Genomic DNA, 11,486 nt, shown 5'->3' with positions numbered 1-11,486 from the left:
TATATATATATGTATGTATGTATGTATATATATATGTATGTATGTATATATATATGTATGTATGTATATGTAAATAAAAAATAATAGAAAACATTACAGAAAAGTCTTTATTTGCCATACTATGACTGACCATCTGCAGCTCTAAAATTAGATTTTTATATAGTTTTTATTTCATTGTTTCTTGTGGACTCTTGTTTTTAGCTCACTAGAGCATTTTGAGCCTATGAGAGTTGTTTTTAAATATGCTATATAAATACATTTTATTTGATAAAATTATTAGATATTAATATATTAATTAACAGATAAAAAGTGATACCCAAAATACTCATCAAAGTCATTTAAACTCACGTTTTGGGTCCACCAATCAGCTTCACCTCCGGAAAATTCCCCGCGCTCTGATTGGTTGCTCTGTAGCGGAAGCAGCCCAGACCCGACAGCGGGACTGTTAGTTGCGTTGTCATGGCGACAGGTTTTGGCTGCGATGGCGGCCGTGAAGATGTCGAGAAAGAAGAGAAAAGGAGTTAAGAAGTAGATGAGAAAGAGGCGCCAGTAGACCGAGATCTGCAGCGGGGACATTGCTGCGTCTCCGTGTTGTCCGGACCGGAGCGTGTGACTTTTCACCGGTTCCGACAGACACAGACAGGACAGGAGCTGCTCATCGTGTTTTTCTGAGCCGCTCCGGTTTCTGAACAGCTGCTGCGGCCACAAGGTTGTTACATAAAGTGAGCTGCCAGCCTGACTGCCAGCAGGCGGGTCAAATTCACAAACGGACTTTTGTCCAGTTCTGTCCACGCCTTCTTCACCGCGCGCCTCCCCGGAGGAGGGCCGCGTCTATCACTGCGGGGAAACAGCGACGCCCGGTGGTCAGTCCTTATCACTGCACCCAACTGGAACAGAGGAGCGCAGGAAAAAAGCAGATAAGGACAAATTTTGAAGAAAAAAATAAATAAAGTTAAAGGAATAAAAAAAAGGTGGGAAAAGTAGCTTAGATTAAAATACGACTCTAATTCTGAAAAAGTTAAGACATTCACAAATCTCATACATCATTTTATTCACAATGGAACCATAGTGAACATTTCTTATTTTGAAAGAAACCGTTCAAGAAATTGAAGAAGTTCTTTTTTTATTTTGACATCGATGGCAGAAACATATCTCAAAGTTAGAACAGGGCAATAAGAGGACTTTAAGGAGGTGTAGATGAAATAGAGAATTTAAAAAGACACATAAGAGGACAACAGGAGTTGTTCAAAAATGATGTAAGGATTCAGTAAAATATACATAAATATTAGGAATTGTAAACAAAATGTCACAAAGGCATACAACATGAGACAAACAAAACGGATATGTAAATGTCAGTGACAGTAAAAAGCACGGAGTGGGAGATGGAATATAAAAAAAAACTGAAGGGAGGCTGACTGCAGGCTTACTTGTGGTTCCTAGAGTTTCCAGAAGCAGAATGGGAGGAAGATCTTTCAGTTCTCAGGCTCCTCTCTTGTGGAACCAACTTCCAGTTTCTGTCCATAAGGCTGACACATAGACCAGTATTCAGACTGGGATTAAGACTTTCCTTTTTGATAAATCCTATAGTTAGGGTTGGCTTGTTATGCTGCTATAGGCTTAGACTACTGGAGGACAAATTAACCTAATTTCTTTAAATGAATTGTTAAAACTGAATAGTTTTCAGTTGATACTATTTCGATCTTAACGTGATTCTTGACCTGCCATTGTGTATCTGTTCCTCTCGAACCCAGCCGGTCGAAGCAGATGCCGCTTGTCCTGAGTCTGGTTCTGCTAAAGGTTTCTTCCTCATGAGGGATCTAAAAAAAGTTAAGTCAGGTCCTCTGGACGTTCAAAAAACTGAACTGACTGAAGAAGTCTTTCGGATGAAACACAAACCCTTTCCACTTTTTTTTGTTTGTTTGTTTGTTTGTTTTGTTTGTTTGAACATCCAGAGGACCTGACTTAACTCTCTTGGATTTTTCTACCTGGATTATTGAGCATGCATCAGGATCCTCATGTGGGAGTTTTTCCTTTCCACTGTCACCTTCATTCTTGCTCAAGATGAGAGTTCTGCGATGGAGTTAAAGTGAAATCCTCAGATAAATAATGTTAATTTTAAATGTGAATGTTTCTGTTCAGTGTCCTGAGATGACTTCTGTTGTGACTTGGCGCTGTATAAATAAACTGACCAGCTGCTTCAGGTCATTCCCAAGAATAAGAGGAAGCTTCGAGGAGACGGGGCCTTCTCTGTTAGTGCCACTAAGTTATGGAATGCTCTGCCTTTACACATTCGACAGACCTCCCTCACTGTCCATGTTTCAAACTCGTCTGAAAACTCATCTCTTCTCATTGGACTTCAACACAGCTGAGACTGGATTATAATTTATTTTTACTGGTTGGTTTTATCTGTTTAACTCGTCGTTTTATTGTGTTTTAAACTGAGTTTTTAGTTCACCGTGTGCTTGGCATGTCCATGTTTGCACATGGAGAGATTGAAATTTTTGCTCATTCTTCCTTGAAAAACAGCTCGAGCTCAGTGAGGTTGGACGGAGAGCGTTTGTGAACAGCAGTCTTCAGCTCTTTCCACAGATTCTCGATTAGATTCAGGTCTGGACTTTGACTTGTCCATTCCAACACCTGGATACGTTTATTTGTGAACCATTCCATTGTAGATTTTTCTTTATGTTTTGGATCATTGTCTTGTTGGAAGATAAATCTCCGTCCCAGTCTCAGGTCTCTTGCAGACTCAAACAGGTTTTCTTCCAGAATGGTCCTGTATTTGGCCCCATCCATCTTCCCATCAATTCTGACCATCTTCCCTGTCCCTGCTGATGAAAAGCAGCTCCAAACCATGATGCTGCCACCACCATGTTTGACAGTGGGGATGGTGTGTTCAGGGTGATGAGCTGTGTTGCTTTTACACCAAACATATCGTTTTGCATTGTGGCCAAACAGTTGGATTTTGGTTTCATGTGACCAGAGCACCTTCTTCCACATGTTTGGTGTGTCTCCCAGGTGCTTGTGACAAACTTTAAACAACACTTTTTATGGATATCTTTGAGAAATGGCTTTCTTCTTGCCACTCTTCCATAAAGGCCAGATTTGTGCAGTGTACGACTGATTGTTGTCCTATGGACAGACTCTCCCACCTCAGCTGTAGATCTCTGCAGTTCATCCAGAGTGATCATGGGCCTCTTGGCTGCATCTCTGATCAGTCTTCTCCTTGTTCGAGATGAAAGTTTAGAGGGACGGCCGGGTCTTGGTAGATTTGCAGTGGTCTGATACTCCTTCCATTTCAATATGATTGCTTGCACAGTGCTCCTTGGGATGTTTAAAACTTGGGAAATCCGGCTTTAAACTTCTCCACAACAGTATCTCCGACCTGCCTGGTGTGTTCCTTGGTCTTCATGATGCTCTCTGCGCTTTGAACAGAACCCTGAGACTATCACAGAGCAGGTGCATTTATACAGAGACTTGATTATACACAGGTGGATTCTATTTATCATCATCAGTCATTTGGGACATTATTGGATCATTCATAGATCCTCACTGAACTTCTGGAGTGAGTTTGCTGCACTGAAAGTAAAGGAGCCGAATAATATTGCACGCCCCACTTTTCAGTTTTTTATTTGTTCAAAACGTTTGACACATCCAATAAATTTCATTCCACTTCACGATTGTGTCCCACTTGTTGTTGATTCTTCACAAAAAATTAAAATTTTATAACTTTGTTTGAAGCCTGAAATGTGGCAAAAAGTTGAAAAGTTCAAGGGGGGCGAATACTTTCGCGATGTTCGTCCTTGATCATGTGAACAGCTAGTTCTGAATGTCAACAACAAACTGGTTGATCCACTATGAGAGGGTGCTATTTATAAAACTGAGTTTGTTGCAGCTTCTCAGACTGAATAAGTCCTTTGGATGAAAGACGAAACGTTTCAACAATTTGTTTGTTTGTTTGTTTTTTGAACTCGTCCAGAGGACCTGACTTAACTTTTTTTTGGATTTTTCTACCTGGATTATTAGCATGCATCAGGATAAGAGATGATTTTATATTTGTTATTATTTTTTGTACATGTTCTTTTGCCAGATACATTTTTTTGACATTAAAATTAACATTTTGGACTGGACTTGGACTAAAAACAATACTAGCCACAGGAATTTGAGGCCTCGAAACCAGAAGGAGACTGTCCAAAATGAAAAGTCTCCTGTGATGCATTCACAGTCCAAATGCAAAACACCTGAAGCATCATACCATCACCGGATGGACAAGGGATGTGGCTGGCTGAGGAGGAAATGGAGCCTAATGTTATGCTTTGCCATTAAAAAGAAATGCTACTGTTTTATAACCGTTATAAAAAGACACTTCTTTATCCTGTCTTTGAACAGACTTGGAGACGAAGCGACATGTACCGTATTTTTCTCTGCCCCGCAACTTATACAGCGAAGCGACTAATTTGTTTTTACCCCCCATATTTATAACCCAATTTTTGGCAGAGATCTGACTATTTCATTCATTCTGACATGGAAAATATTGAACACTACCATTTTCAGCCACTAGAGGGCAGTCGAGTAATATAGCAAGCCAAGTGTCTCATTAATAGGTAAAGGTGGCTATTAACGACACACTTGGCTTGCCATACATAGCCACATTCATCTCTCTCCAGAACTCACGGAGCAAACGTCAAATCAGCTGAATTTCACCTGGGCAGCGTGGCAAATGCAACTGATTTGACCGTTAAAGTGCATTTATTAAGGAAAAGTTAAACTGAGACACACTTTTCCTATAATGTCGAGCAAACAAATAATTGTTTTTAAGTGTTAATCTTGTTAAAGTCCTCCCACGCACGCTCCTGCGGCCGCCATTTGGCAGCCGATCGATTTTTGGCGCAACACCGGCCCACATTTCCGGGTGGTCAGCGGTCACGCATAATAGATGCAACTTATACAGCAGCAAGTACAGTAAGCATCTTACCTGCTCGTATTTCAACGCTGTTCCATCTTGCAAGATCAAGTCCTGGGTTAAGAAATAAAATATCTTCTCCTTCCTGTGTGGCTTATTTATTTAATCAGCAGATGGGATAATTAAATTAGCCAACAATCATCTACCCAGAATGCATTGCAATGTAAAAAAACAACAAAAAAAAACATGGCTATATGTGATATTTGTCACTTCAAACTTCTAAAAACTAAACAGTCTGCAGTATTTTTACACAATCTGTTTGAAAACTGAAGCAAATGTCCATCAAACAAGGTCTATCCCTTTAAGAATTAAAAACACATTGAATGAAACTAGGAGTCGAGGAGGATTAAATCAAAATGAAACCTTTAATTAAATTAAAGGTAGCACTGCCGTGTGGAAAGAAACATAAATCTATCAGGAAACCAAATGGAAAGGAATAAACATGGAAGATGCACAGAAGATGTAAAAAAAAATCAATATAAAAATGAGGAAACTAATAAAAAGGAAAAGATGAATGTTAGGATTTATTTTTCGTATTGACCTGATGAAGAGGATCTGGAAAGCAGCTCCGCAGACTGTTTAATAAAACATTTATTTGATACGTGTGACTCAGAACGTGTTTCACTAATAATGGAAAATAAAAACACTAATCCACACAGATTAAAGTAAACACTAGTATCATGTTTTTAATCCAAGGGTCCCAATGTCGCCTGCATCCCATCATGCCTTGCTGCTGCCGGCTAGGTTCATCTCCGTCGCCACGGTGGCCACAGCAGAGAGCGGTGTGGAGTAGGTGGACGCCATGCTCTGCAGGCCCGCGAGCAAGCAGCGCCAACTGAAGCTCAGCGCCTTCCTCAAGTTCTGCACCACAGAAGGAGAAGGTTAGTGGTTTGACTCCTGCCACGCAGCAAGGCACAAACAAAGACGGGCCCTGAATCTCTGAGCCAATTTTTAAATCCCCAACTGAGCCAATGATTTAGACTGAATTTAAAACTCATCGGCCTCAGCAAGTTTAGTAGTTTCATTTATAAATCGCAAATAAAATATAAATATGGAAGAACTGAAGCATGTAAATCATGGTGAAGTCCTAAAGAGCACGAACTATGATTCCGTTACCAATTTTTATTTGGAAAGTCATTCATTTGGATCTTTCAGAATAAATTTCACCAGTTTTGGAGACACTAAACTATGATAACTTTTCCAGGTTCCGAACAGCCCGCCAAAGCACTTTGTTTATTGTTGACGTAAACAAGAAGGGATAACGGTAAGATAAAAAAAAAAACATTAAAACTAATATTTTACTGATGGCTAAACTGTAGTATTACATAAGTGGAGCTTTGTCAACAAGCAACATTTTCAAAAATGTAAAGGAGCAAGTGAATCTATAAAAGTAAAAAAAAAAAAAAAAAGGTTCTAATTCTGCATGATTTAAAATAAAGATTAAAAACACTCCAGAAACAGAAAGCTTCCTTAAATCAAAATATGAAGTCGGATGGGGGCTACCTTTTATGTAACTGGTGTATTGTAGCGCCCTCTAGTGGTTATCATCAGAATGGCTTTGGAAAGCTACCGTATTTTTCAGCCTGTAAGTCGCGGGTTTTTTTTTTTTATTTTTTTTTATAACTGGCATGCCCTGCAACTTATAGGCCGAAGCGACATATTTATAAACCAGTTTTTGGCTGAGATATGACCGTTTTCATTCATTCTGACTGAAAAAAAAAAAAAAAAAAAAAAATCAGCAGTACCATTTTCAGCCACTAGATGGCAGCAGAGTAGTAGTAGCAGTATGGCATGCCGTTGTACCATGTAATAGGTAAACGTGGCTATAATGACAAATTCAAAAAAAGTTCATGACAAAAACAACTGGACTTTATTTCTTATACTTTATGCTTATTGTTTTTTTTTTGTTTTCTTGAACTTTTTTTAATTTACATGTCCTGGATGACTGAGAATCTTCACCAGCTATTAATGACATAATCGGCTTGCCACAGTCCCCCCACCTTCGTTCTGCTCGCTGCTTGGAGCAAGTTAAACCAGATGCACCGCCCTGGCGAAATGCAGCTAATTTGACAATTTGACCTTTAAAGTGCATTTATTAAGCAAAGATTAGACTGAGACACACCTTTGCTATAATTTCGAGCAAACAAATAATTGCTTTAGATGTTTATCTTGTTAAATTTCGAAGAAACGAGTAGCATTCCTCCTAAGTTTTTTTCCTCCCTCTGCGCGCTCCCGGAGCACCGAGGCAGCAAAGCTATTTTTGAAATTCAGCTGATTTGACCGTCAAAGTCCTTTTATTAAGCAAACGTTAGACTGAGACACACCTTTGCTGTAATTTCGAGCAAAGAAATAATTGTTTTTAAGTGTTAATCTTGTTAAATTCTTGTTAAAGTCCTCGCGTGCACGCTCCCGCGGCCGCCATTTGGCAATCCATCGATTTTTCGCACAGCACCAGCCCACCTTTCCGGGTTATCAGCGACGACGCATAATAGATGCGACGTATACGGCGAAGCGCCATATTTATGGGTTTTCCCACTTTTTAGACATATTTGGACTGATGCTACGTATAAGGCGGTGCGATGTGTCCGGCAGAAAATGCGGTACTTACAGAAGTCCTGATGCATTCTCAATAATCCAGGTAGATAAATCTAACAAGGTTGAGTCAGGTCCTCTGGACGGACTCTTCTTGGTTGAAACGTTTCTTCTTTTATCCAAAAGACTTCTTCAGTCTGAGCCGCTGCAACAAACTGTCTAATAAACAACACCTTTGCTGTGCCGAGAAATAGGGCCCAAGATGGAGTGGAGGTAGGGCAGCCGACTTGGTACCAGAAAGTCACAGGTTCAACTCTCAGCCATACCCACATGTCGTGATGTCTTCGATCAAGACACCTAATACCATACCAGCTTTATTTATAGAGCACTTTAAACGCCCACAGGACCAAAGTGTTGTACAGTACACATAAGAAAACAATCATACAGTCAGATATCCCTAATCCCTAACTGGATACAGAGAAACATTGTTTTGAGAGAGGGCATTTTTGTGAAAAGAACCCATCCATCGTAAAATGGGCAGAGGCCTCCTTAGTCCATTTGTCCCCCTCTTACAATGCTGTTATTGCTAGTATCACTCATCCCTCTGTGAATAGCAAGGGCCATCAGGGCACTGATGATCAATTGTTAGGCTGATGGTCCTCCTTTATCATGTGAATAGCTAGTTCTGGATGTCAAAAACAAACCGGTTGATCCACTATGAGAAGAAGAAAGAAAGAAAGTTCTATGTGTTGTCATACAATGACAAAATTAGTTCTCTGTATTTAACCCATCACAGTGAGATACACCCATGTGGAGCAGGCGGCAGCTATAAGTGCCTGATAAGCAGGATGTGAACATCTTCATCCCTGAAAGAGTGACAGCTGGCCTGGAGATGAGTGTAGACCGCAGAGTCCTGGCCTGATGATGTTAATCTTCTGTGCTGGTCCATCCTTTTGGCCAGTGGCTGTTTAGTTTCCCTGATGTAAGATTGATCACCCTCCTGACACTGAACAGCATACACAACATTGCTCTGTTTGTGCCGAGGGACTGGATCTTTGGGATGAACCAGTCTTTGCCGTAATGTATTTTGGGGTTTAAAAGCCACTGGGGCGTTATGTTTAGAAAATAAACGTCTCAGTTTCTCTGATACTCCCTCAACATATGGAATGACCACTGGTCTGGGTCTGGGTTCCTCCTTTTCACCTGTTGGCTGACTGGAGTCCTGTTTGGGTTTCTTCTCTGCTTTCAGGAAGGCCCAGTTAGGACATCCACATTGCTCTAGAGCCTGTCTTGTGTGGGATTTCTCCTTCTGCCTGGCTCCTGAGCTAGTGGGGATGCTGTCTGCTCTGTGGTACAGAGTCCTGATGACTCGTAACTTGTGCTCCAGAGGGTGATGGGAGTCAAACTGCAAATACTGGTCTGTGTGGGTGGGTTTTGGTGTCCACATCAGTTTGGAAATGACTTCCAGATACGTTCCTGAAAGTTTAATTTGTAAAGTTTTAAGTCTACAGAAGTTCCTCTTCATCTATAGAAGCATATTTTGTTCAACCCGTGTGCCACTCCAGTATGAGTAATGTGGGCGGAGTCAGTTGTAGAAGCAACAAAGCTTCGGCGCTTTCAGTCAAAGCATGTCCTGAGTAAACAGGTTTCGTTAATGGGTGAAACTTCTGAACTAATCACTTAAAAGACAATGTTGTTTGCAGTTTCAATAGGTTATTACCGGTATATTTGCCGTGCTTTGGGGTCAAAGGTCAGATTTAGAGTTTCGAGTCAATGTTTACCAGCTGCATCATCGTCCAGAGGCAGCAGCTAACAAGCTTGGAATGTCCACAAAGACGATTCTATATTTTTACCACCTCGTCATAAATCATATTTTATCTCAGTAAATGTTTTTATATCACGTATTACGCTAAAACTTTTATCCTACAGTCTGTTGTTTTACTAATAAAATACTATCCCATTTTAATGTTATTTACTAAATTAATTGTCGACTGAAAAACTAAACTTTTATACTATAAAAAGGTTTTTAGTTCAAACAAGATTGATTAAATTTGATATTGATATTTTCATTACTAAAAGTTATTAGATTTTTTTTCTCATTTTCATGCCGTTCACGAATTCAAATTAACGCACAATGTGTTTTTCAATTATTATTTTCAGGTTTATTCAGTTGTACGTTACATATTTGTAATAATTCTACAATTTTTTTAAATTTATATCTTGTTTTTCTATAAAATGTATAAATCATTAGACTTGGTATGTTTTATTTCTATTTGTTACCATATATTATTTTTGATATTTAGCATATTGTTTTTGTTGATGTTGTATTGTTTATATTTTATTGCATATCGGTCCTTCTACATGAACAGATGAATTTATTGCCGTGCACCATGTAATCATAATGAGGATATAATTTATAATTTTTTCAGTTTTGGACGTTTAATTCTCACACACCTCCTAAGATCAAAGGTCTTACCTTTCTGTATTTCTTGTATTTGTTCTTCCTCTTTTGCTTCTTCTCCTGCTTTCTATTCCTTCTCTCCTCCTCTGTCTCTTTTTCCTCCTCCTCCTCTTCGATCAGCGGTTCATATTTGTCTGGCAGGACGCAGAAATAAACATCTTTCGAACTTTTTTGTTGCTTCTTCCCCTCTGAAGGAGCGCTGTCCTCCTCCTGTTCCTGCGCTCCCATCCCTCCCTCCCTCTCATCTGGCTCTCTGCTCTTGTTTTCAGACAGAAGGACCTTTGGAGTGAGGAGGAGTTCAACTTTATTAGTAGCCTGAAGCTCCCTTCATGCACAGCGAAAAGTCCTTTGACATAAAACACTTGAATCGTGGGATTACAGAAGAATGTGGGGAGTTACGATTCACTCACTTGAACAACAACTTGTGCATCCGGGCGATTTTTTTGTTGTTTCCGTTACGAATAAATCAATGAAACATCACAGAGTTGGTCTAAAAATTAACTTAAAAGCCACATTTATCCAAATAAATCAATTTTATATGTGAGCTATATTTCAAACGATAGTATAAACTACCTTTAATAATGCGTACACACTAGTTTGCACATTTCTTAGAGGATATTTCAACTCTCCTAAGTTAAAGTTTACGCCGTTATTTTTGACATTTAAAATTGCAAATATAAGTTTGTTTACTTTCTTGCAGTTTTATCGACTTCAGGCACAAAAGAAGCTTCATGAAGAAAATAATTTTTTAGCAGGTTGTGGTTTGATTTATTGTAAACTGGTGTGTTTCGACTTTATTTTTGGTCTTGGCTTAAAACCAGAGGTGGAAAGAGTACTGAAAATTTGTACTCAAGTACAAGTATTGTTACACTGCTTAAATAGTACTCAATTACAAGTAAAAGTACTGGTGTTATAAAAACACTCCAGTAAAAGTACAAAGTACTCTTCTCAAAAATTACTCAGAGTATTAACAACAAAGTCCATGCTTAATAATCCAGGTATACAATCCAACATTTTTCAGTCAGATCATCTGGACAGTTTCTTTTTTGTGCTGAAACGTTTCACCTTCGATCCAGAAGGCTTCATCAGTCAAGGAAACACACAACACAAACCTGATTCTTCCCCCAACAGCTTACTCCAAAGTGGAACAAACCAGTTATGTTGGTGCTAAGATGGTCTCTTTGGCACGCCCCCTCCTCCATTGCCGGCCCTCTTCCTTGTTGACAGTTGTGTCAAACTGGTTGAAAACAACAAAGTCCATGCCCAATAATCCTCAGAGTATTATTTTAACCAATTGATGTTTCATTGTGTTGTCAATAGAAGGCATTCAATTTGATTTACTGTATATAATTCATTCATCCATTCATTCAACCTTTATTTGGCTACATTCAAAGTACATTTCTCAGACGCTCAGAAGCGCCGTCTTATTTTAGTACAAGGCAAAGATCTTTGCATACTTAGCCAAACTAATAACCGACACATTCAAACAATAAAAAAGCAATATCATACAGGTAAAACCTCGTATAACGCAAT

The 11,486-nt window shown here is 39.3% G+C and overlaps 2 protein-coding genes across 2 annotated transcripts in view; both read right to left on the bottom strand.

Annotated features, from left to right (window-relative positions):
* The window catches only part of LOC119429064 (solute carrier family 22 member 13), a 15,581-nt gene extending 15,005 nt beyond the window's left edge, over positions 1 to 576 (bottom strand). The window contains exon 1 of the mRNA XM_037696781.1: positions 349 to 576. Within this exon, the coding sequence (XP_037552709.1) occupies positions 349 to 576 (228 nt within the window). The remainder of the gene's footprint in view (positions 1 to 348) is intronic.
* A 4,776-nt stretch (positions 577 to 5,352) lies between these two features.
* c23h1orf115 (chromosome 23 C1orf115 homolog) lies at positions 5,353 to 10,197 on the bottom strand. Its single transcript, XM_037696380.1, has 2 exons — positions 9,969 to 10,197; positions 5,353 to 5,821 (listed from the first exon to the last, which is right to left on the bottom strand). Exons 1-2 carry the CDS (start codon positions 10,179 to 10,181, stop codon positions 5,681 to 5,683), a joined length of 354 nt encoding a protein of 117 aa, XP_037552308.1. The 5' UTR covers positions 10,182 to 10,197; the 3' UTR covers positions 5,353 to 5,680.
* Between the last annotated feature and the right edge of the window lie 1,289 nt (positions 10,198 to 11,486).

Source organism: Nematolebias whitei, chromosome 23 (assembly GCF_014905685.2).
Source record: "Nematolebias whitei isolate Nwh7 chromosome 23, NemWhi1, whole genome shotgun sequence".
Taxonomy (NCBI): domain Eukaryota; kingdom Metazoa; phylum Chordata; class Actinopteri; order Cyprinodontiformes; family Rivulidae; genus Nematolebias; species Nematolebias whitei.
Note: the sequence above shows the minus strand (reverse complement) of the source record. Positions and strands in the feature narration are given on the sequence as shown.

Excerpts from the sequence above, each read along its gene's own strand:
- c23h1orf115 (XM_037696380.1), bottom strand. The coding sequence starts at position 10,181 with ATGGGAGCGCAGGAACAGGAGGAGGACAGCGCTCCTTCAGAGGGGAAG. Across the intron at positions 5,822-9,968 it reads AATACAAGAAATACAGAAAG|AACTTGAGGAAGGCGCTGAG; the intron begins GTAAGACCTTTG and ends TCTGTGGTGCAG.